This window comes from Hylobates moloch, unplaced genomic scaffold (assembly GCF_009828535.3).
Source record: "Hylobates moloch isolate HMO894 unplaced genomic scaffold, HMol_V3 SCAFFOLD_9, whole genome shotgun sequence".
In the NCBI taxonomy this organism is placed as follows: Eukaryota; Metazoa; Chordata; class Mammalia; order Primates; family Hylobatidae; genus Hylobates; species Hylobates moloch.
This window is the reverse complement of record NW_026652284.1, coordinates 12104074-12129117: the sequence shown is the minus strand read 5'-3', so window position 1 is coordinate 12129117 and position 25044 is coordinate 12104074. Positions and strand designations below refer to the sequence as shown.

The following is a 25044-nucleotide window of genomic DNA, read 5'->3' as shown; positions in this document are numbered from 1 at the left end:
TCACAAACTCCTGACCTCAGGTGATCCTCCTGTATAGGCCTCACAAAGTGCTGGAATTACAGGCGTGAGCCACCGCGCCCGGCCAGTGTTCATTTTTTTTATGTGTGGCCCAAGACAATTCTTCTTCCAATGTAGCCCGGGGAAGCCAAAAGATTGGACACCCCTGCTTAGCATATCCTGGGTCTCCCTCACTCCCCGCAATCCCTCGCTGTCCCCCAGGGCCTCCAGCTGCAGCACCTCTCTGTTCTGCAGCCATTTACCTCATGCTCCTCCCTGACTGCTGGACTGAGGCTCTGTGAGGTCAGAGCCTGGCCCAGACATGGCTCAATGGATGCTCAGTAGAATGGCTGGATGTTGGAGGTGTGAGGACAGCCAGCTCCACTCCATCCCACAGCTGTCTCCTGGGACAACCTTTCTGCACTCCCTGGCTCCTCCTCCTGTCATTCATTCATTCAACTCATTTGTTCAACTCCTGTCATTCACTCATCCAACAAACATAGAGGACTTAGCCTGTGCCAGGCTCTGACTTTCAGCTGGGATGGAAGACAGCGTCCGTACATGGACACTTGGATGACTAAGGAAGGAACTTAGTAGGTGCCAAAGGTAGGTGGCCTGAGGCCAGCAGGTGTCCTGTGAAAACAATGGCAGAGACTCAGGCTCCCACACTGGGAGTCATATTATTGGTCTGCAGTACAAAATCACTGACAAAACACACCTGTGCCCATGAGCCAAGCATGCAGAGGGCCAAAGGTATGTGCTGGCATTTCTTCAAAGAGGCAGCTCTGTACGAGCACTGAGCATGCACAGTTGTGGACCCCTGTCCTGGGCTAGGACCAGAGCCAAGATCATGCCATGGCACTCCAGCCTGGGCAACAGAGCGACACTCCGTCTCAGGAAAAAAAAAAAAAAAAAGATTTGCGAGCTCAGAGACAAAGGAAATGTATCTTCCCCTTCTTCTGAGCCCCACAGCGCCAGAGCACACCTTCCTCTGCCTTGGCAATGACGGACAAGCTGGGGTCCGTCCCCATCGCCAGCTCTGCAGCACTGCCCTCCTGGGAATGACGTTCGGTCGTTCTGTGGAGTTTTCATGATGGGTTTCATCATCAGATTAATTTCCTCCATGGGAGTACACTCTTCAGCAAGTCACATTCCCTCTCCGGGCCTCAGTTTCCCCTCCTGTGAAACAACAGGGTAGAACTTAAGGGCCCTTCCTGTTTTCTCTGACAGTCTGAATCTGTCTTGTGCACGTACATAGCCCTGCAATAGTGTCAAAGAGCTTTAATTGTGGGATGGAAAAGAAAGGAACCTGTGGGTTTTGAGGAGGAGACAGGTACTGCCAAATGCAGATGATGATTCTGAGAGCACCTTTGACGGGCCAGATCTCGTACTCTGAGTTTATCTGCGCCACTTGTTGTCTGGCAAGTCCAGTGATGCTGTGGTCTCCAGTTGATTCTATCTGAGCTGCTACTGGGGTGGCAGCTCTCAGAAGTGTGGGAGAGGATGCAGGCGGTGGGGAGGGACCGGGATCGCATGCTCCCTCCAGGACATAGCGCACAGCGGTGGACTGGGGTAGGATGAAGTGTAAGTGCTCTGCTTCAGGCCAGCCTTGGGTGTGAGCCGTCTCTGCTTGAGCTGCTCATGGAGTCCATAGTTTGTAGGGGGAGCTGCAAGAGAAACCAGGGTCCAGTTGAATGGGGCTTACAGAAGGAGTCTTGCTCTAAATGGCCACGAGACTGGGCAACAGGGGCCCTGGAGATTTTCCCAGGCTGCTCTGTCAGGGACCAAGGCTGGCAGAGCCCCAGAGGGAAGGAGCCTTGCAGAGAGCATTGGTTCAGCCAGCCCCTGGCGGTCTCAAGGTGCACCTGCATCCCGGTGCTCAGGGGAGACCAGGATCTGCCATGGTGCCCTTGGAAAAGTCAGTCCCATGGTGTGGTTGTGCGTGGCCTCGCTGGTCCTGAGTAATTGTCCCTCTCCTGTCGGGAAGGAAGCTGTGTGCATTGAGAGTGATGTTGAGAAGAATCCCATGCAAAAGTAATGCAGAGTGACCAGCAGCTCATCCTCTGACCTATGTCCCTTTGCATCAAAAGGTAGGGCCACAAAGAGCTGGCACTGCTCTGTGTCCTCATTAGGGTTGGACGTGGCTTGAAATGTAAATCACATCAAGGCACTCTCCTACAAAAATGCATTCCAAGTCTTGGGATTGTGGGTAGGACAAATTTCATTCCCTTCGCTGTGCCCTATGAGCCCCTACATGATCCTCCTCCATTCCTGCCTTAGAACTTTTCCATTTACTGTTCCTTCCGCTGGAATGCCCTCCCCCTCAATCCCTGTATGGCTCCCTTCTTCGCAACTCAACTCTATCTCCTCAACAAAGACCATCCCTCACTTTTCCAAGGAGGAATTTGTGAACCAAAGGAGGTTCACAAATTCACCACCTCACTTTCTCTCCATTACCTGTTTTCTTTCCACGGCGCACATTCCTGTCTAAAATTATCTATGTGATCTTAAGTGTTCTTACTTTTTAATGGTGTCTTATCTGTTTCCCCCCCGGAATGTCAACTCCCCGAAGCCAGAAATATGCTCAATGTTTGTTATCATTGCAGCAGGGAGCACTACCTGGGAAATACTGTCATTATTCACGTAGTAAATAGGACTGGGAGGAAGGATGCGTGGATGTTGCTCCCTGCCACCTGTGCTCTAAGCCCGCCACCATGGGGCACAGGCGATGGCTTCATTACACAGCCAAGATTACCCCAGGTCAAAGGGAAAGGACAGGAGGCAGCCCTGAGGGTACAATAGAACTCAGCCCCTACTACGTCATCTGCTGCTCTCCTGGAGCCAGGGTCACCTGTGTGGCTCCTTCTGCATGAGGCGGGTACAGCTCCGTTGGTCTGTGCAACTTTACAGACCAATGCAGAGGAATACCCTGAATTATAAAAGTACCAAGAAGGGGAAAGTCAGACTTCTCTGGCAGCCACAGCAACTTCTGTCCATTCCAAGTGCGGAGTGGAGGCAGCCCCGGGTTGTAACCATGCCGGTTGTAATGGTCGTCGTAGGTGCTGATCAGGTAGCGATGTGGGGGCTCCTGGTGGTGGGTGATCAGGTGTTTGTAAGGGAGCCCCTGGAAAGATAGACACAGTGGGCTTGTTACTGGCAGGAGCAAGGCATCCGCCTGGCCATGGTGGAGACAGGAGCTGCCACATGTAGGGGTCTGTGGTGCTGATGGAGAGAGTGGGCATCTGTGGGCTGGCAAAGGGTCTTCAGAAACACACTTGTTTATCCCAGTCTGAGGCATCCCACTTTCAAGCACATCCCAGCTAGCTGCAGTCAGTTCTCTGTATGGCTGATCCCATGCCAAGTCAATTCATTCCTAGAATGAGCTATGGTGGCACATTAAAATTAAAGCCAGGACATCCTGCTGAATGGGAAGAGTCAGCACCACCTCACTTGTGATCTGAAATTGCAGCCTGATTTGTCTCAAGTCTCATGCATCTAAGCCTGTTCCTAAGGGCAAGGACAAGATGGTGAAAGCCAGCCTGACATGTGTGCCTTATATTTCAGTCTGTTACTGTGGGAAGAATCAGAGAACATCCCATAAATTGCCTTCTCTTGCGCAGGATTTACAGCTCGCTCAGCTGGAAACTAGGGGAGTGATTTCTTTGGTGAGGAGTAATTTACAGGGAGAAGAAAGCCATGTTCTCCTTACTCTGGGATGTTTGCCTGAATCAGTGCTTTTCCTGAGAAAATCCTCTTGGACCCAGAAGGGAATCCTGGGGAACTGCACTGATTTACAACGGGGGATAATGTTGATTTCCATGCTTGCCCTCTTGTCTGGAGCAGACAGGGAGGCCTGTGTCTGCTATGGTCTGGAAATGCCAGCTGCACCCAATATTTCAAGTGGTGGCCCCATAAATGAGTCAGATCACAATGCCAGAGGAAGACAAGGGGGGTGGGCACAGACATTAAGCAGGATTCCCAAGATCCACATCACCAGGTACCCCATAGTGTATTTCTAATGCCAAAGTGACTTGGAGGGTTTCCCATCAACAGAGGGAATTGCAGAAGCAGCCTCGTGGCTTGGGAGGTAGAGAGGCGAGGAGGAATTTTCTTGCAGTTTCTCTTGATTTGGGGTGTGGTCCTGCTGTCTTTATTGTGTGCCTGGGATTTTTCCTTATTCGGGTTTGGGAAAGTGACAGCCACAGAGACAGCTACCTTTGAAAGGAGAGCTTGTTACTTACAGTTGTCAAGAGGAAGGGCACGCCATGCCCTGCAGGGCCACATCAGGAAGAACCAGCATTGGTCTCTGGTCGGGAGGCAGAAGGAACAAGGTGGGGGGCAGGCCCAGAGCCTTTACTGTGGTTTCCATGGGAACCATTGGGCAAGGCAGGGTGGACAAGTCTAAACTAGCGTGAATAGTTTTTGTGGGCTCTGGGCCCAAGGGGTGGTCTCTAGTGTCCACTACTTGGCCCTTGGGTGATTTAAGGCAGAGGAAATATTGGCTTGGTATGTGAGAATTAGATAAAGGAGGCGGTTGGGGATACAGGCTTTGGAGTCATTTTTGCCTACGAAAGAAGAGCAAAGTGGGAGTGGGAGATGGAGAAGGAAGCTGTCCTAGGAGAAGGAGGGCAACATGAAGCAAACAGAAGAGCTGACAGAGTTGAAGCAGCTGTGTGGAAGCAGGGTTATGTTCAGGGCCCCACCCCACAAGCAGGCAATTTGGACAGAAACCTTAGAAATATTCAGGGCCAGGTGCAGTGGCTCACGCCTGTAATCCCAGCATTTTGGGAGGCCAAGGTGGGCAGATTACTTGAGACCAGGAGTTCAGGACTAGCCTGATCAACATGGCAAAACCCTATCTCTACTAAAAATACAAAAAAATTAGCCAGGTGTGATGGCACACACCTGTAATCCCAGCTACTTGGGAGGCTGAGGCAGGAGAATTGTTCCAACCCAGGAGGCCGAGATTGCAGTGAGCCAAGATCACACCACTGCACTCTAGCCTGGGGGACAGAGAGAGACTCTATCTCAAAAAAAAGAAAAGAAAAAAAGGAAAAAAAAGAAAAAGAAAGAAAGAAAAGAGACACAAAAAGAAAAGAAAAGAAAAGAAAAGAAAAAAAGAAATGAATATTCAATCATCTGTTCTGTTGGAGAGGATAATGCGGGGGTGGGGGGGTGGAGTTCTTAATTTTAACCAGACTGTACGTTAACCTCTTAGTCGGAGCTTGTAATGGGTCCAAAGGCTATCTAAATGTTCTACAATGTACTGAAAACTAGGGTTAATACCTCACATACATGGATGGTTGGAGGCTGAGAGCCCCAGATCCTGGGTTCTAACTTCGACTTGTTTATGTTAAAATTCATTTGTGTCTTTAATGCGCACTACTGGTGAAGCTCAGCAGCCCCAGAGCATCAGCTTGCTTGGAGATGTCAGTGTGGTCTGAGGATGAGGGAGTCGTCTGGGGTTGCCAGCACAGAGCTGAAAATCTGTTGCTGCTTATCCTGACATGGATCCCTAAATGCAGCCTGCAAATAGGCGACTCTGGCAGATGAGGAATGGAATCTGAGGACATTCTTTGCCTGATTTGCAGAGCAGCAACTTGCTTCATCCCTTACCAACAAGCCACACAGCTTTGAAAAAGACACTTTACACCTTGGGCCACTGAGCTGAATGATCTCTTGGGTCCCTCCAAGCACTAAAATGCCCCAATTCCAAAAGATGTCCACTACCTTAGTCCATGTCTCTCTGCAACCACCCTGAGTTGAAGCAGGTATAGTAGGGTCAGGTGGGGTGGGAGTGGGGAGACAGAAATCGCTTATAAGAGCAGCAGGCTGGCAAAAGAAACAACTCAAGGGAACTCCCAGAGTGTGGTGGGGACAGAGCACAGCTGCGCACCCAGTGGCTGAGCACCTACAAGCTTGCTCTCCCCAGGGTGTGCCTGCTGGGAGCTACCCACAGGGGTTATTGTAGGAGACGGCTTTCCTTGCTGTTCCTGGAAGGGCCAGGATCTCAGCCTCTGGCATGCCAAGTTAATAATTGTCTCCTATATACTCACTAGTGGGATTGCTAAAGATAATAATAGTCTCGGCCGGGCACGGTGGCTCACGCTGGTAATCCCAGCACTTTGGGAGGCCGAGGTGGGAGGATCACGAGGTCAGGAGATCGAGACCACAGTGAAACCCCGTCTCTACTAAAAAATACAAAAAATTAGCCGGGCGTGGTGGCGGGCGCCTGTAGTCCCAGCTACTCGGAGAGGCTGAGGCAGGAGAATGGCATGAACCCGGGAGGCGGAGCTTGCAGTGAGCCGAGATTGCGCCACTGCACTCTAGCCTGGGCGACAGAGCAAGACTCCGTCTCAAAAAAAAAAAGATAATAAGTCTCAAATGCCCCTCCTTGGGTGTGGGGGGGCATGTTCTGAGGTTGCAATGCCCTGCTCTCTGCTTCCAACACCTGGAACACCATGATTCCCAGACAAGTGCCCAGTCAATACAGTGTGTGAATGGTGCTTGACTTTTCATGCGAAAGAACAGGAAGCTGGAGCACAGCTAATACACAACACTGTTTGTCCAAATACATCACTGCCAGCTGCTTTTGCAGTGCCTTATGTGATTCCTGACTATATGCATCATTTACCTTTTGGTTGCTGTTTCTTGCATTCTTTGCCTATATTCTGTTGGAAGAGTGTGATCCAGGTGCTCGGATATAGGTTGGAGGGAATGCTACCAGTTTGAGATTAAACAGATCACCAGCCCACACAGGTAATTATTGGTTAGTGCTATCTGCAGCCCCCGGGCTGGGAGGGTATTAATGAGACCCAAGAGGGTACTAAGCCTATAAGAAGCTGGCTGGTGTCCCCTGAGCTTTGGGTGTGGTCCAGGCCTGAGTGTCCCAGTTGCCACTCCCTCTTACCTCAACTTTCCTCTTCCCGTACCACCTGGAGATCTGGTCCGGTCTGTGGTCTGGGAAGGGGACGTATTCTTTTCTGTAAATGGATTGGGGTGTCTTGTCAGTGTCTCTGGTGAACTAGAAAAGACAAAATATTCAGGAAAACCTCTGAGATGCCACTTCTCAAACTTCTGCTGGGTCCCCTTACTTCCTGGACCATCAGAAGAAGGGCAGGGAAAAGGTAAATATAAACCCCAGGACATCCTGCCCAACACAGGAAAAGAGCTTGCTCGGGGATAGGGAGCCTGCCATCTGGCACCCCCGGGAAGAGCTGTCATTGGCTCCCCTGGTCACCTTCTCATCATCCGCACCTGTGTCCTTTCTCTCTCCCTGCTCTTCTCTCCTCTTTGCCTCCTCCCTTTTTTTTTTTTTTTGGACATGGAGTCTCGCTCTGTCACCAGGCTGGAGTGCAGTCGTGCAATCTCGGCTCACTGCAACCTCTGCCTCTCGGGTTCAAGCAATTCTCCTGTCTCAGCCTCCTGAGTAGCTGGAATTACAGGCATGGGCCGCCATGCCCAGCTAATTTTTGTATTTTCAGAAGAGAGGGGGTTTTGCCATGTTGGCCAGGATGGTCTTGATTTCTCGACCTTGTGATCCACCTGCCTCGGTCTCCCAAAGTGCTGAGATTACAGGCATGAGCCACTGTCCCCGGCCCTCCCTTTCTTTCTCTTCTTTGTTCCTCATTCTTTCCAACTCTCTCACTTTTCAAATTACATTTTGTTCTCTAATTAGTTTTCTTAAAGTTTAATATGGTAAAATATTTTCGACATAAAATTTATTTACCATTTTAGCCATTTTCAACTCTACGGTTCAGTGACATTCACACTGTTGTGCAACCATCACCACCATCCATCTCTAGAACTTTACTTACCTTGCAAAACTGAAACTGTGACCGTTAAGCACCAACTCTCCATTCTCCTCTCCCTGCAGCCCCTGGCAACCATCATTCTACTTTCTCTGTATGAACTTGCCTGTTACAGGTACCCTAGGTAAGTAGAATCATACAATGTTTGTCCTTTTGTGTCTGTCTTAGTTCACTTAGTATAATGTCTTCAAAATTCATCCATTTGATAGCATGTGTCAGAATCTTCTTCCTTTTTAAGGTTTGATTACATTCCATGATACACTTATACCACATTTTGTTTATCCATTCATCCATCAGTGGGTACTTGGGTTACATCCAACTTTTGGTTACTGTGAATAGTTACTATTAATGTGAATGTACAAATATCCTTTTGAGTTCCTGCTTTTGATTCTTTTGGGCATACAACCAGAAGTGTAATTGCTGGATCATATGGTAATTCTATGTCTAATTTTTTGGGGGAACTCTCATATTGTTTTCCACAGTGGCAGTACCATTTAGGGCACAAGGTTCCCATTTCTTCATATCCTCACCAACACTTGTTATTGTCTGTTTTTTGATACTAGCCGTACTAAAGGGTGGAGTGGTATCTCATTGTAATTTTGATTTGGATTTCCCTAATAATCAGCAAGGTTGACTAAGTTTCTGTGGTTATTGGCCATTTGTACATCTTCTTTGGAGAAATATCTATTCAGCTCCTTTGTCATTTTTTAATCAGGTTGCTTGTCTTTGGTTATTGTTGAGTTATAGAAGTCCTTTACATATTCTGGATATTAGTCCCTTATCAGATATATGATTTGCAAATATTCTCTCCCACTCCACTGGTTGTCATTTACCCTGTTGTTAGTGTCCTTTGAGGCACAAAGTTTTTTGTTTTGATGACGTCCAATTTATTATTTTTTTCTTGTGTTGCCTGTGCTTTTGGTGTCATATCAAGAAATTCTTGCTAAAGCCAATGTCATAAGAATTTTCCCCTATGTTTTCTTCTTTTTTATTTAATTTAAAAAAAAAAAAGAGATGGGCTCTTGCTGTGTTGCCCAAGCTGGTCTTGAACTCCTTTCCTCAAGCAGTCCTCCCGCCTCAGCCTCTCAAAGTGCTGGGATTACTGGCATGAGTCACCACACCGAGCCCCCTATGTTTTCTTCTCAGAGTTTTGTAGTTTTAGGTCTCATCCAGGTCTTTGATCCACTTTGAGTTCAGTTTTGTATATGGAATTAGGGAAGGGTCTAACTTTATTTTTTCGCACATAGATATCCACTTTACTGAACACCATTTGTTGAAGAAATTGTCCTTTCCCCCATTGAATGGTTTTAGCATCCTCGTCAAGAGTCATTTGACCACACATATAAATGTTTATTTCTAGGCTCTTTCTTTTGTTCTATAGGTCTATGTATCTGTCTGTATGCCAGTATCACACTGTCTTGATTACTGTAGCTTTTAGTAAGTTTTGAAACCAAGAAATGTGAGTCTTCCAATTTTGTTCTTTTTTTTTCAAGATTGTTTTGGCTACTTAGAGTCTCTTGAGGTTTTATATGAATTTTAGGATGGATTTTATGCCTGCAAAAAAAAAAAAAAAAAACTTTACTGGGCTTTTGATAATGATTGCACTGGATCTGTAGATAGCTTTGTGTAGTATTGATATCTTAGCAATATTAAGTCGTCCATCCATGAACACAGGGTGTCATTCCATTTATTTATGTCCTCTTTATCTTTTTCAGCAGTGTTTTGTACTGTTCAATGTATATAAGTCTTTCATCTCCTTGGTTAAGCCTACTCTTAAATACTTTATTTTTTGATGTTACTGTAAATGGAATTTTCTTAATTTCCTTTTCAGAGTTCATTGTTAGTGTTTACAAACACAATCAACTTTTGCATACTTTGCTTAACTCATTTATTAGTTCTAACAGTTTGTGTATGGGTACATGTATGTGTGTTTCCTACATATAAAATCATTAGGGGTTTCCTATATATAAAATCATGCCATCTGCGAAAAGAGAGATAATTTTACATTTTCCTTTCCAATTTGGAAGCTTTTCCTTTTCTTTCATAATTTTTCTGGCTAGAATTTCCAGTACTATGTTGAACAAAAGTGGCAAAGGCTGGCATCTTTGTCTTATTCCTAATCTTAAAGGAAAAGCTTTCAATCTTTCACCATTGAGTATTATGTTAGCTGTGGGTTTTTGTTATTATGTTGAGGCAGTTTCCTTCTATGCCTAGTTTGTCAAATGCTTTTTTTTAATAAAAAGAAGTTTAATTTTGCCCAATGCTTTTTCTACATTGTGATGATCATGTTTTTTTTTTCCTTCATTCTAGTATATTGGTTAATTTTTATATCTTAAACTTTTTTTTTTTTTTTTTTAGACAGAGTCGGCCAGGCTGAAGTGCAGTGGTGAGATCTCAGCTCACTGTGACCTCCACCTCCCAGGTTCAAGCCATTTTCAAGCTGGGACTACAGGCACGTGCCACTATGCCCAGCTAATTTTTGAATTTTTTGTAGGCACAAGGTTTCAACATGTTGGCCAGGCGGGTCTCAAACTCATGACCTCAACTGATCTGCCTGCCTTGGTTTCCCAAAGTGCTGGGACTACAGGCATGAGCCACTATGCCCAGCCCTGAACCATTCTTGCATTCCAGGAAGGAGTCTCACTTGGCCATGATGTATATAAGCCTTTTAATATAATATTGAATTGGGGTTTCTACTATTTGCTTCAGGATTTTTGCATCAATATTCATAAGGAATATTGGTTTGTAGTTTTCTTTTCTTGTGATGTCTTTGTCTTTAGTATCAGGGTAATGCTGGCCTCATAAAATTAGTTAGAATTTATTTCCTCCTCTTCAATATTTTAGAAGCATTTGAGAAGGACTGATGTTAATTATTTTTAAAATATTTGTTAGAATTCACCACTGAAGTCATTTGGTCTTAGGCTTTCCTTTGTTGGGAGATTTTTGATTACTAATTCAATCTCTTCACTAGTTATAGATCTATTCAGATTTTCTATTTCTTTATAATTCAGTCTTGATAGATTGTGTATTTCTTGGAATTTCTCCATTTCATGGAGAATTATATAAGTTATTCAATTATTAGCATAAACTGTTCACAGTATTCTCTTATTATCTTTTTATGTCAGAAAAAAGTTGGTAATTATTTTACACTTTCATTTCTAATTTTAGTTACTTGCATCTCTTCTCTTTTTTTCCCTTAGTCGATATAGATAATCATTTGTAAATTTTATTGATCTTTTCAAAAAACCAACTTGGTTTTCTGTTTGTTTGCTTGCTTGTTTGTTTAGAGATGGAGTCTCGGTCTGTCACCCAGGCTGGAGTGCAGTAGTATAATCTTGGCTCACTGAAACCTCTGCCTCCCAGGTTCAAGCAATTCTCCTGCCTCAGCTTCCCTAGTAGTTGGAATTACAGGCATGCACCATGACACCCAGCTAATTTTTGTATTTTTCGTAGAGACAGGATTTCGCCATGTTGGCCAGGCTGGTCTCAAACTCCTGACCTCAGATGATCCGCCCACCTTGGCCTCCCAAAGTGCCGGGATTACAGGCGTGAGCCACCGCGCCCAGTCCCAACTCAGTTTTATTGATTTTTTCTGTTGTTTTTCTATTTCCTATTTTACTTATCTCTTCTCTAAATATTTAATTTCCTTCCTTCTGCTAGCTTTGCATTTAGTTTGTTCTTTTTTTTTCTGTTTTCTTAAAGTGTAAAGCTAGGTTGTTAATTTGAGATATTTCTTCTTTTTTAATGTGTTTACAGCTGTAAATTTCCCTCTTAACAGTACTTTCACTGCATCCCATAAGTTTTGGTATGTTGTATTTTCATTATTATTTTCTAATTTTTCTGTGATTTTTTTCTTTACTGATTTTTTTAAAACAGTGTGTTGTTTAATTTCCACATATTTGTGGATTTTTCAGTATTTCTTCTGCTATTGATCTTTAAGTTCATTTCATTTGTGATCAGAAAAGATACTTTGTATGATTTTCATCTTTATAATTTATTAAAACTTGTTTTGTAATCTAACATATGGTCTATCCTGGAGAATATTCCAAATGTACTTGAGAAAAAAAAAATAATGTGTATTCTGCCTTTGTTGGGTGGAGTGCCTGTCAGGTCCAATTTGTCTATAGGGTTGTTCGAGTCCTCAATTTCCTTATTGATCTTCTTTTTTTTTTATCCAGTATTAAAAGTGGGGTATTGAAGTACCTTACTATTACTGTAGAGCCATCTATTTCTCCCTTCAATTCTGTCCATTTTTGCTTCATATATTTCAGAGCTCTAATATTTGGTGTATACATGTGTGTAATTATTTTACCTTCTTCTTGGTGAATTGGCCCTTTTATCAATAATATAGTGTCCCCGTTTGTCTCATAATAGTTTTTAACCTAAAGCCTACTTTAGGTTAGTTGAAACCTAGCCATACCTCTCCCTTCTGACACTATTTGCACAAAATATCTTTTTGCTTCGTTTCACTTTCAACTTACATATGTACTTCAATCTATAGTCAGTCTCTTGTAGGCAGCATATAGTTGGATCCTGTTTTATAAATCTCTCTGCTAATGTATGCCTTTTATTTGGAAGTTTAATCCATTTACATTTAAAAGTGATTACTGATAGGGAAGGACTTATATTTGCCATTTTAGTATTTGTTTTCTGTATGTCTTGTAGATTTTTGCCCCTTATTTACTCTCTTACTGTCTTCTTTTGTGTTTAATTTTTGAGGGCCACATTTTGATTCCCTTATTATTTTCTTTTGTGAATATTCTATAGGCATTTTCTTTGTGGGTACCATGGGGATTATACACAATATTCTAGTTATAACAACATATTTTTAAATGCAGCCAACTGAAATTGTATACCAAAACTCTACTCTTTTATAGCTCTGCCTCTCTCTGCTTTATGTTATTGAAGGCACGAATTACATCTTTACATAATGCAGACTCATTTACATAGATTTATAATTTTATGCATTTGTCTTCTAAATTCTGTCAAAAATAAAGAGTAGAGTTACATCCCAAAATTATAATAATCCCGGCTTTTAAGCTTGTCTACATATTTACCTTTACTGGAGAACTTTATATTTTTGTACAGCTTCAAGTTACTGTCTAATGTCCTTTTGTTTCAACTTGAAGGATTCTCTTTAGTCTTCCTTGCAAGGTAGGTCTACTGTCAATAAACACCCTCAGCTTTTGTTTATCTGGGAATGTCTTAACATCTCCCTCATTTTTAAGAGACAGTTTTGTGGAATACAGAATTATCAGATAACAGTATTTTTTTTACCAGCACTTTAAATGTATTATCCCACTGCCTTCCAGGCTCCAAGGTTTCTGCTGAGAAAATTCCATAATAATCTGTTTTTGTTTTTTTGTGCTTTTTAAAGACAGGGTCTCACTCTTACTCTGTCACCCAGGCTGGAGTGCAGTGGCATGATTTCAGCTCACTGCAATCTCCACCTCCCAGGCTCAGATGATCCTCCCACCTCAGTCTCCTGAGTAGCTAGGACTATTGCCATATACCACTGTGCCCAGCTAATTTGTGTATCTTTTGTAGACATACAGTTTTACCATGTTGCCCAGCTGGTCTCGAACTCCTGGGCTCAAGCAATCTACCTGCCTTATCCTCCCAAAGTGCTGAGATTCAGGCATGAGCCACCACATCTGGCCAATCCCCTAATAATCTCACTAAGGAGCCATTGTTCTTGATGAGTTACTTCTCTCTTGGTGCTCTCAAGATTCTCTCTTTGTTTTTGGGTTTCAATATCTTAATTATAAAGTGTTTCAATGATGGTCTCTTTAGATTTTTCAGACTTTGCATTCATTGAACTTCTTGGATTTGTAGATTTATGTATTTGCTCAAATTTGGGAAGATTTTAGTCATCATTTTTTCAAATACTCTCTCGGCCCCTTTCTCTCTCTCTCTTCTCCTTATGGAATTCCCTTAATGCATATGTTAATCTGCTTCATAGTTACCTATAAGTCCCTTAGGCTCTGTTCATTGCCTTTAAATTTGCTGATTCTTTCTCCTGCCTATTCAAATCTGCTGCTGAATCCCTCTATTGGATTTTTCAATTCAGTTATTTCATTTTTCAGCTCTAAAACTGGTTTGACTCCCTTTTTATAATTTCAATCTCCTTTTTGATATTCTCATTTTGCTCATGTATTGTTTTCCTGATTTGCTTTAGTTCTTTGTGTCCTTTACCTATATGTCCATATTTAAGACGGTTGTTTTAAAGTATTTGACTAGCACCTTGATGCTTGTGTTTATTCAGGGAGAGTTTCTCTCGCTTTATTTTCTTCCTTTGGATGGGCCATTTTTTTTCCCTGTATCTTTGTATGTCTGGTGATTTTTCACTGAAAACTGGGCATTTGAAAAACAGCCAACTCTTCCAGTATTTGTAGAATGGCTCTGTGCAGGGAAGACCTTTTCTAACTAGCAGGTAATGATCTGAGTCTTGGGGTCAGCCCAACATGAAGGCTTAAAATATTCTCAAGTCTTTTCTGGTGTACATCTTGCCTGGACCTGTGTGTGGTTTTTTTTTTTTTTTAATTCCCCTGCATACACAGCTGCTTTTAAATGTTTTACTTTCCAAAAAAAAGTCTCACCCCTGCTTCTTCTTCAACTTCAGATGTTCTATTGTATTCCTCTATCCATAATCTCTTGCCCCAGATATTTATAGATCTGTAATCCCCTGGCAGCTTTCACTAGCTGTGCCTATCATTGCTTTCCATGGCTTTTCCCAACCTGAGAGCTGAACTATGCCACCTTTTCATCTGGGCTCCAAGTTAGATGAAATAGAGAGCAATCCCTCAGGCAGCCCCAGACAGGTTCAAATGTTGCTCCACTCACTCTGGATTTGAAGGAGGGAACTTGGAGCCTAGCTGCCACTTACCCTAAAATGCAGATTATGCTGTGCCGTGCTGGGGTGGTAGTGGGAAAGGACAAGTAAAAACATCATGGAATTTCCTATTCATTTTGAATGTGTCTTCTTCTTGATTGGGCATTTGATTGGTTGCTGTATATCTTTGACTGTTTTCCAGAGCTCCTATAACGTTTTCGTGTTTTTTTCTTTAATGTTTCCATGGGGAATGAGAACCTGGAGCTTCTCAGTCTGCTACCTTGTTAACCATCACTCCAACTCCACTATTTTTATGCAATCTTCTCTAGATGTGAGACCAGCCCATAATATCCCTGAGTACTGCATCACCCATGGACACCTGAAGGTATTTTCAACCAGTTCTTCTTGCTTTTGGAACTTCTCTTGCACACACTGGCTCATCAAACAAGGCCAAGTACATTTGTAGCTGATGATGACTGAAGGTTGTATCTGGCCAGAGAGGTGGTGATTACTAATGTTCTCCATGAAAACGGCCTTTACCCTTCCCTTCTTTTCCCCATACCAAAGCTGAGTATTCTATTTCACCTTCTTTTCCTTTCCCACTTCCCAAGAAGACATAGGGAAGTCTAGATGTCTCTGAAAAACTTTAAGTGGGTCAGTCTTGCCAAACACAAATGAAGATATTCAATTTCAAGTATGCCAACTTGAAACTCTACCAACTCAGGCAAAGTATTTTCCAAAGACCTTTAAAACACAGAGGAAAACCAAGAGGCAAATTGTTCTGTTTGAAAGTAAAAATTGAGGCCAGGCACGGTGGCTTATGCCTGTAATCCCAGCACTTTGGGAGGCCAAGGTGGGCACATCACTTGAGGTCAGGAGTTCAAGACCAGCCTGGCCAACATGGTGAAACCCCATCTCTACTAAAAATACAAAAAATTAGCTGAGCATGGTGGCATGCACTTGTAGTCCCAGCTACTTGGGAGGCTGAGGCAGGAGAATCCCTTGAGCCCAGGAGGTGAAGGTTGCAGTGAACCGAGATCATGCCACTGCACTCTAGCCTGGGCAACACAGCAAGACTGTCTCAAAAAAAAAAAGAGTAAAAATTGAAATACATTAGTAGGGCAGGATTGTGGAAAGGTGCCAAAGAGCAGCAGCAAATCCCTGAACATCAGCGCAGAGAGTGGCAAGCTGGCCTCAGGAGGTACCATATTCTGGGAAGGGCCAGAATGAGGAGAGCAAATGTTCTTCAAATCAAGGTACAAAGGAATTAAGGACAGAAAATATCCAGATGCCTAGAAACACTTCACTGAGAAGAGTGCTGAGAGGCACAACTATATTGACACCGTTCCAATATTTTCCGTGCCCCTATTATATCTGTAAGAGAGTGTCAGTGGTCTTTTCAATAACCATCATGTATAAAACAGTCATAGAAACCATGCAAAATGCGTGAATATTGATGATTGCTTGAATGTAACTATCCTTTGTAGAGCACAAAGACCCCAATGCCACGTTTTTAAGATGCAATCATCTGCTGCTCTCCACTTGAAAATAGTGATGAACTTCCCTCCTGCCTCTCCCCATCAGTCCTCCCTCTGAGCCCTCTCTCCAACCTCTCTCATTTCCTTACCTTTCTCCTTTCTTCCATCCAATTTCCAGTGAGCACTTTCGTTGAATACTTGGTCTCAATCTGCCAGCTTGGAGTAGAGAGTGGCTGTGGATTTACTGCAGTCAAAAACATGTTAAGGATTTGCCCCAGGTTTCTTTGACTTGACGCAGTTTAAGGCTTCAGGAGGAGAGGAAGGTGTTATGAAGTTGCTGAGTTTGGGGTGCCTATTTTGTCTTCCCAGCTGGCCTCCTGAATGGGTAGTAGACGACTCCTTGCTAACCTCGGAGAATAAAACGGCCCCAAGGGTTCACTTTCAGCCTTTAGGGAGAGGTGATCTATCTTGGATTCTCTACTGTTGACTGTCTCCATGGTGACAGACTCTGAGTATAAATACTCTCTGTAAGAGAACAACTGATTCTGCAGAAGCAAAATTGACCTCACAGAAACAAATCAAACCAACCACCACCACAAAAGCAGTCGCCAGAAGAACCTGGTTTCTGTGTTATCACTGCAATACTAGTATCATCCTTGCTACACTTTTACATTTGGGGTGAGTTAAAGTCTGCTACTATTTAATGAATGTTGATGTGCTTGCTCCAATCAAAGACATTTATGTACATTTATTCACCTGTTTAATCCTCACAGCAGCGCTCTGAGGCAGATGCCATTATTATACCCATTTTACAGATGAGGACACTGAAGCAAAGAGATTAAGTAGCTGCCTAACGTCATGCAGTTGTGATGGGATTTAAATCCACGCTGGTTCAGACCTAAACCAGTGGGCTCCGTTCATTTCCTATCTGCTACTTTGTAGGGGCTTGCACAGAGAATTCTGTCTTTGTGCTCGCACTGGTATAATATGCTTCATTCACTCAGTCTTCATTCATTCATTCCACAATCATTTCCCATTCTATGGCAGGTGCTTAGCTACAGCTGCAATGCATTAGCAATTAGACCTGGGCACCATCCCCATAGAGCTCAGTCCAATGAGATAAGGGCCTTTGTCTTGCTCATTCATTAGGCAAAAAAAAGTCAAAAAGCGCCAAGATATCCATCAGCAGAGGGCTGGTTCAATAAATTGTGATACATCCATATAATAAAGTCCTCTGCAAGAGTTTTAAAGGCTGACTTAAAAAGATGCCTATAACATGTGGTTAAGTTAACTAAACAAAACTCTGTGTGCTATAGTATTGCTTGCTAAAAATGAAGAGGCTGGATTTCAGTAGGCAATTCAGAGAAAGTTTCCAATGGCCTTTAAACAAAAATAGAGGAACTCCACAAAACTATGTGTTCCATCTTGAAACTAAGCCTGCGGCAGGAAAAGACCATGAAGGATGTTCTGCAGATTAGAATAAACTTTATTTAGCAGAGACCACAGTTGGGGCAGGGCTGGAGCTAGGAACAGGAGGTGTCCTTCCAATTAACATGCAGAGGAGGCATGTGTTTGGTGTAATTCAATTGTTTTTTCTTTTTTTGTGACAGAGTCTCGCTCTGTCACCCAGGCTGGAGTGCAGTGGCATGATCTCGGCTCACTGCAAGTTCCGCCTCCCAGGTTCACGCCATTCTCCTGCCTCAGCCTCCCAAGTAGCTGGGACTACAGGTGCCTGCCACCATGCCTGGCTAATTTTTTGTATTTTTAGTAGAGACGAGGTTTCACCGTGTTAGCCAGGATGGTCTTGATCTCCTGACCTCGTGATCCATCCGCCTCGGCCTCCCAAAGTGCTGGAATTACAGGCATGAGCCACCGCACCCAGCCTGGTATAATTCAATTTTTAAAACCTTTTATTGTCACATAAAACACAAATATCAAAAAGTATGTTAAAAATAAATGTACCGATAAATGAATTACGGAATAGCAAAACCCCACAAAAAACACTGAGCTGGTCAAGAAATAAAATATTGCCAGCACGCCCAAAGTACTCCATATGCCCCTCCCACTTACAACCCATTCCTCCCCTAAAGGAAACCACTCTCTTGACTTTTATAGCAATCACTTCCTTGCTTTTCTTTATATGCTTAATGCCAAAGTATGCTCTTAAACAATAATGTTCAGTTTTGCCTATTTGTGGACTTTCATATAATTTCAATCCTATAGTATGTAATGAGTCTGATTTCCCCAGTAGGGTTAATATTTTTAAGATTCACGCATTTTGCATGTAGCCATGGTTGCTATGACTGTTTTATACATGATGGTCATTGAAAAGACGACCAGCATGGCTAAATAGTAAAAAGAAGAGCTTTAATGGTGATAGTAGTTTGCAAACTGCACAGAGAGACAGTCTCTAGCATGGATCAAAGGTACTCTCTCTTCCAAGAGAGGAAGGACAGGTTGGGTTTCATGCTACACAAGGCCTGTATTTATAGATATTCAGCAGGTTTGGGAGGAAGCTATACATACTTATGAGTGGAAATGAGCACATGCACAATGGAAAAACGTGTATGTAACATACATCTTTCCTAAACAATAATGTTTAGCTTTGTGTGTTTGTGGACTACATATAAATGGAATCCTATCGTATGTATTTACTCAAGCCTGGCTTGTTTTCCCCAATATCATTAATGTTTTTAAGATTCACCCATGTTGCATATAGACATGGCTGCTATGACTGTTTTGTACATGATCGTCATCTGAAAGACCACCAGGATGGCTGAATAGCAGGACAGCTTTATTGGTGATACCGGTTTGCAAAGTGTGGGCTGGGTTTTAATATTAAATGAGGTGGAATTTGGCTCTTTATGTCAAAAGGTGAAATATAGGACACAAAGAGACTTTGTGCACAGCCTCTATAAGCTGGCTGAAACTGGCTATAGGTCTGCAATAACTTGTCAGAAAAGAATGTTTGTAAGGCCAGTCCTCTGTCCAATCAGAGTTGTAGTGGCCTGGGTTGTAAATCAGCCTGACAGGCCCTATTATTAGGGAGTTTAGCAAGGGTCTTTTTTCCTATAGCCACAGGAGATTAGAAATTTGCCATGCTGAGACCAAGCACGGTGGCTCATGCCTATAATCCCAGCACTTTGGGAGGCCAAGGCAGGCAGACTGCTTGAGCCCAGGAGTTCAAGACAAGCCTGGACCACATGGTGAAACCCTGTCTCTACAAAATACACAAAAATTAGCCAGGTGTGGTGGCGTATGACTGTGGTACCAGCTACATGGGAGGCTGATGTGGGAGGATTCCTTAAGCCTGGGAGGTAGAGGTTGCAGTGAGCCATCATGTTGCCACTGCACTCCAGCCTGGGTGACAGAACAAGACTTTTGTCTCAAAAAAAAAAAAAAAATTACCAGGCCAGCCAAGCTCTGAACCCTCAACCTGTAGGTAGCTTTTGTTTCCTTAGCCTTAGGGTCTTAGTTGATACAGGGGCGTCTATTTTGGTCTCTCAGATCACATGATACGTATATCCTGGTGCTCAAATTTAGCCATTTCTCTAGGGCAGTGGGTCTTAAACATTTTGGCCTCAGGACCTCTTTAGTCTCATAAAAATTATTGAGGACTCAGAGGGCTTTTTAAGTGTGGATTATATTAGTGGTGCTGGAGCCAGGTTGTACCTGTTCATGAGAGCCAGTTGCGATCTCTTCCCAATCCCATGCCCTGTGAAGTCACACTGGCAGCTTGACATCAGTCGCAGTGGGAACATTTACACCACAGAATTGGTAAAGGCTACATATCAGGCTGTTGGTTTCTTCCCAGAAAACGAGTTTATCAACATGTTACTGGTCATATTCATCAATATTTACCATATTAGAAATTAAAACAGTCTGGGCACAGTGGCTCATGTGTGTAATCTCAGCATTTCGGGAGGCCAAGGCAGGAGAATTACTTGAGCCCCAGGAGCTCAAGACCAGCCTGGGCAACATGGTGAAACTCCATTTCTTAAAAAAATATATACACAAAAAATAGCCAGGCATGGTGATGCACGCCTGTAGTCCCAGCTACTAAGGAGGCTGAGATGGGAGGATCCCTTGAGCCCAGGAGTTTGAGGTTACAGGGAGCTATGATTGTGCCACTGCACTCCAGCCTGGGTGACAGAGAAAGACCCTGTCTCAAAAAAAGAAAGAAATTAAAACAGAAATTTAAAATATATTTATTAATTTCCAAATAACAAAAAAACTCATTTCATGTTAACATAAGTAATTTTTTAATAAAGATTAACTCCATTTTCCAAAACAAAAAATTTGAATAAATTTTTTGCCCATTGGTGATTTTGGTGGTCATCTGGAAAATATTGCTTTACTAAGCTGTGTAGATCTTCCAAACTATACAACATTTTTAAAAATCACACTTGCTGCTGGGTACAGTGGCTCACACCTTGTAATACCAGCACTTTGGGAGGCTGAGGCGAGCAGATCACTTGAGCCCAGGAGTTCAAGATCAGCCTGGGCAACATGACAAAACTCCATCTTTACAAACAAATACAAAAATTAGCCAGGCGTGGTGATGCACAGCTGTAGTCCCAGCTACTCGGGAGAGTGAGGTAGGAGGATGGCCTGAGCCCAGGATGTCAAGGCTACAATAAGCAGCGATTGCACCACTGCACTCTAGCCTGGGCAACAAAGTGAGACCCTGTCTCAAAAAAGAAAAAATCACATTTGCTAACATCATTACTGATATCTTCAGAAAAGCATTGAACTATTAGGAAGTTGTTAAGCTCACAGTGGTGGACACAAGTTTTCCAAAATTCTAGTTCTAGTTTGAAAGCTCAAAATTCTGTTATTGGCAACAATTAATCTCAGTTGTTTTCCTTGAAGCGACAGACTTACCTCATTCATTTTCAAGGAAACATCAAGGCCGGGCACGGTGGCTCACGCCTGTATTCCCAGCACTTTGGGAGGCCGAGGCGGGCGGATCACGAGGTCAGGAGATCGAGTCCAACCTGGCTAACACAGTGAAACCCCGTCTCTACTAAAAAAAAAAAATACAAAAAATTAGCCGGGCGAGGTGGCGGGCGCCTGTGGTCCCAGCTACTCGGGAGGCTGAGGGAGGAGAATGGTGTGAACCCGGGAGGCGGAGCTTGCAGTGAGCCGAGATCATGCCACTGCACTCCAGCCTGGGCAACAGAGCGAGACTCCATCTGGAAAAAAAAGGAAACATCAAGAAAACATTTCCTTGGGAGGCTGAGACAGGAGAATTGCTTGAACCTGGGAGGCGAAGTTTGCAGTGAGAAGAGATCACACCACAGCACTCCAGCCTAGGCAACAGAGTGAGACTCTGTCTCAAAAAAAAAAAAAAAAAAAAAAATAAAAATTAAAAAAAATGGTTTTTCTTTGAAAAAAAATGGGGTTTCAAAAAAAAAAAGGGTTTTTTAAAAAAAAAAAAAAAAAAAAGGCCTGGCTAATTCATTCAGCTCACAACTCAATAATCCACACAAATGCTCTTTCTCAAGACAGCCCTCGCCCTCGGATGTGCGGCATCAGTGCCTTATTTCTATCTCTTTCCCATTTCACCACAGAGTGCTAAAAAGGCATTTGCTCAGAGTGAAGATTTGATCAAAGTAATAACTGTTACTTCTTCATCAAAGGGTATTCTTAAGTGAACTTAATTTTTTTGTTTAAACTGTGAGTGTGTGGCAGTGAAGAATAAAGGATACTAATATAATTAATGGCACTGCCTTGATTCGTGCGCAGCTGCCAGCAATTTTACCCACAAATGCTTTTGCACCATCAAAGTAAGCACTGTGGGCCAGGCGCAGTGGCTCGCACCTGTAATTCCAGCACTTTGGGAGGCCGAGGCAGCTGGATCACCTGAGGTCAGGAGTTCGAGAACAGCCTGGCCAACATGGTGAAACCCCGTATCTAATCATAATACAAAAATTAGCCAGAGGGTGGTGGTGCACACCTCCTCAGCTACTTGGGAGGCTGAGGCAGGAGAATCACTTGAACCGGGAGGTAGAGGTTGCAGTGAGCCAAGATCTTGCCATTGTACTCCAGCCTGGGTGACAAGAGCAAAATTCTGTCTCAAAGAAAAAAAAAAAGCACTGTAGAAAAGGGCAAATAACAAGTTGGTATTATTATGAAAATTGTTGGCTGGGCACGATGGCTCACACCTATAATCCCAACACTTTGGGAGGCCGAGGCGAGCGGATCACGAGGTCAGGAGTTCAAGACCAGCCTGGGCAACATAGTGAAACCCCTGTCTCTACTAAAAATACAAAAAATTAGCCAGGCATTGTGGCGGGCACCTGTAATCCCAGGCCCTTTGAAAGGACTTGGACCAACACTGTGGACTCACTTTGAAACCACTCTCTAGAAAAAACTAGGATGGAATTGCTACACCAGCTGTACTAGATAATGCCAATTATTTTCCAGAGAGTAGTATCAATTTACATTCCCACCATGAGTGTACGGGTGTTTCCATTGCTCCACACCTTCCGGAACTTTTTCAGCATCCCAAACAGAAACTCTGTACCCCTTAAGCTGTAACTCCCCATTCTCCCCTTCTCCTAAACCCCTGGTAATCTCTATTCTACTTTGTCTCTGTGAATTTGCCCAGTCTAGGTAGCTCACATAAATGGAATCATGCAATAGTTGTCCTCCTGTGTCAGTTTTCTTGCCCTGAGATAATGTTGTCAAGGTTCATCTATGTTGTAGCACGTATCAGAACTGCATTCCTCTTTATGGCTGAATGGTCTTTCCGTTGTATGTATCTAACACATTGTTTATCCATTCATCTGGTGATGGACGTCTGATGTGTTTTCACCTTTTGGCTTTTGTAAATAATGCTGGTATGAACATTGGTGTCAAAGCAGCTGTTTGAATCCCTGCCTTCAGTTCTTTGGGTTTATACCTAGGAGTGAAATTTACACCACAGAACTGTTTTCTTCTCTCTTTTTTTTTTCCAGGTCAGATGGGTAATGCGCTGACATCACAACAAGGTTCGAGGGTGGCGCATCTCACACACGTACATGAACACCCAATCATCAGGCCCACGAACCACAAAAGCATCTGTTTTTTTTTTGTTTTGTTTTGTTTTTGTTTTTGTTTTTTTTTGTTTGTTTGTTTTTTTAGACGGAGTCTCGCTCTGTCGCCCAGGCTGGAGTGCAGTGGCGCGATCTCGGCTCACTGCAAGCTCCGCCTCCCGAGTTCACGCCATTCTCCTGCCTCAGCCTCTCCGAGTAGCTGGGACTACAGGCGCCCGCCACCACGCCCGGCTAATTTTTAAAAGCATCTGTTTTCCACAGCATCTGCATCATTTCTCATTCCCGCCAGCAGAGCACGAGGGTTCCCATTTCTCTGCCTCCTCATCAACACTTGTTATTTTCCAGTTTTTAAATAATAACCAGCCTCGTGGGTGTGAAGTGGTATCTCATTGTGAATTTAATTTCCCCTAATGACTAACGGTATTGAGCGTCTTGTCATGCGCTCATTGGCCATTTATATATCTACTTTAGAGAAATGTCTATTCAAGTCCTTTGCCCATTGTTTTGTTTTGTTTCATTTTTTATTTTAGGTTCAAGGGGTGGATGTGCAGGTTTTTACATGCATATATTGCAAGATCCTAGAGCTTGGGCTTCTAATGATCCTGCCATCCAAGTAGTGAACATGGTACCCAATAGGGAGTTTTCAACACTTGCCCTCCTTCTCCCTCCCCACTTTTGGAATCCCTGGTGTCCACTGTTCCCATGTTTGTGTCCATGTGTCCCCAGTGTTGAGCTCCCACTTATGGGAGAGAACATGTGGTTTTTGGTTTTCTGTTTCTGCATTAATTCACTTAGGATAATGGCCCCCAGCTGCATCTATGTTGCCATATCATAGTACATGATTTCATTCCTTTTTCTGGCTGTGTAGTATTCCATGATGTAGATATACCAATTTTCTTTTCTTGTCTTTTCAGAGACGGGGTCTCACTCTGTCACTTAGGCTGAAGTGCAGTGACATGATCACAGCTCATTGCAGCCTCAACCTCCCAGGCTCAAGCAATCTCCCTATCTCAGCCTCCTGAGTAGCTGGGACTGCAGGTGCATACCACCACACCTGGCTAATTTTTGTACTTTTGGTAGAGACGAGGTTTCACCATGTTGCCCAGGCTGGTCTCGAACTCCTAGGCTCAAGTGATCCACCCGCCTTGGCCTCCCAAAGTGCTGGGATTACAGGCGTGCGCCCCTGCACCTAGCCTGTACCACATTTTCTTTATCCAATCCACACCACTGAGGGGCACCTGGGTTGATTCCATGTCTTTGCTGTTGTAAATAGTGCCACAATAACCATACAGGTATAGGTGTCTTTTTGGTAGAAGGGTTCATTTTCCTTTGGGTAAATACGTAGTAACGGGATTGTTAGGTCTAACTGTAATTCTATTTTTAGTTCTTTGCCTTTGCTCATTTTTAAATCAGGTTTTGTGTGTGTGTGTGGCTGAGTGTTACTTCTTCCTTGAATATTACATAAATCAAACCATCTGGGCCAAGAGGTTTCTGTTTGGTTTTGTTTTTGTTGGAAGGCTTTTCGATTTTAGATTCACTGTCTTTATTAGGTACAAAACTACGTAGGTTTTCTGTTTCCTTTTCCAGTTTTGGTAAGTTGTATTTTTCTAGGAATTTACACGTTGCACCTAAATTTTCAAAATTTTTGACATATGTTGCTCATAATGTCTTATTATCTTTTTATATCTCTAGGGCCTGTATTAAAGTTCCCTTTATGCCTAATATTTACTATTTATGCCATTTCTCTTTTACCTTTATTGGTCGCACCAGATACTACCAATTTTATCAGTCTTTTCCAAGAGCCAAAATGTGGCATGGTTGATCATCTCTATTGTGTGATTGTTTTATTTTAGAAATTTTCCTTTAAAGATATAAAAAATAATTAA

The 25044-nt window shown here is 43.2% G+C and overlaps 1 protein-coding gene and 1 non-coding gene across 2 annotated transcripts; both read right to left on the bottom strand.

Annotated features, from left to right (window-relative positions):
• Window positions 1–1263: 1263 nt before the first annotated feature.
• CFAP107 (cilia and flagella associated protein 107) lies at window positions 1264–16589 on the bottom strand. The gene is made up of 4 exons (XM_032760965.2): window positions 16268–16589; window positions 6908–7021; window positions 2944–3121; window positions 1264–1664 (listed from the first exon to the last, which is right to left on the bottom strand). Exons 1-4 carry the CDS (start codon window positions 16376–16378, stop codon window positions 1483–1485), a joined length of 585 nt encoding a protein of 194 aa, XP_032616856.1. The 5' UTR covers window positions 16379–16589; the 3' UTR covers window positions 1264–1482.
• A 6490-nt stretch (window positions 16590–23079) lies between these two features.
• LOC116814029 (small nucleolar RNA U13) lies at window positions 23080–23183 on the bottom strand. Its single transcript, XR_004371131.1, has one exon. It is a non-coding gene; the product is annotated as a small nucleolar RNA U13 (small nucleolar RNA).
• Between the last annotated feature and the right edge of the window lie 1861 nt (window positions 23184–25044).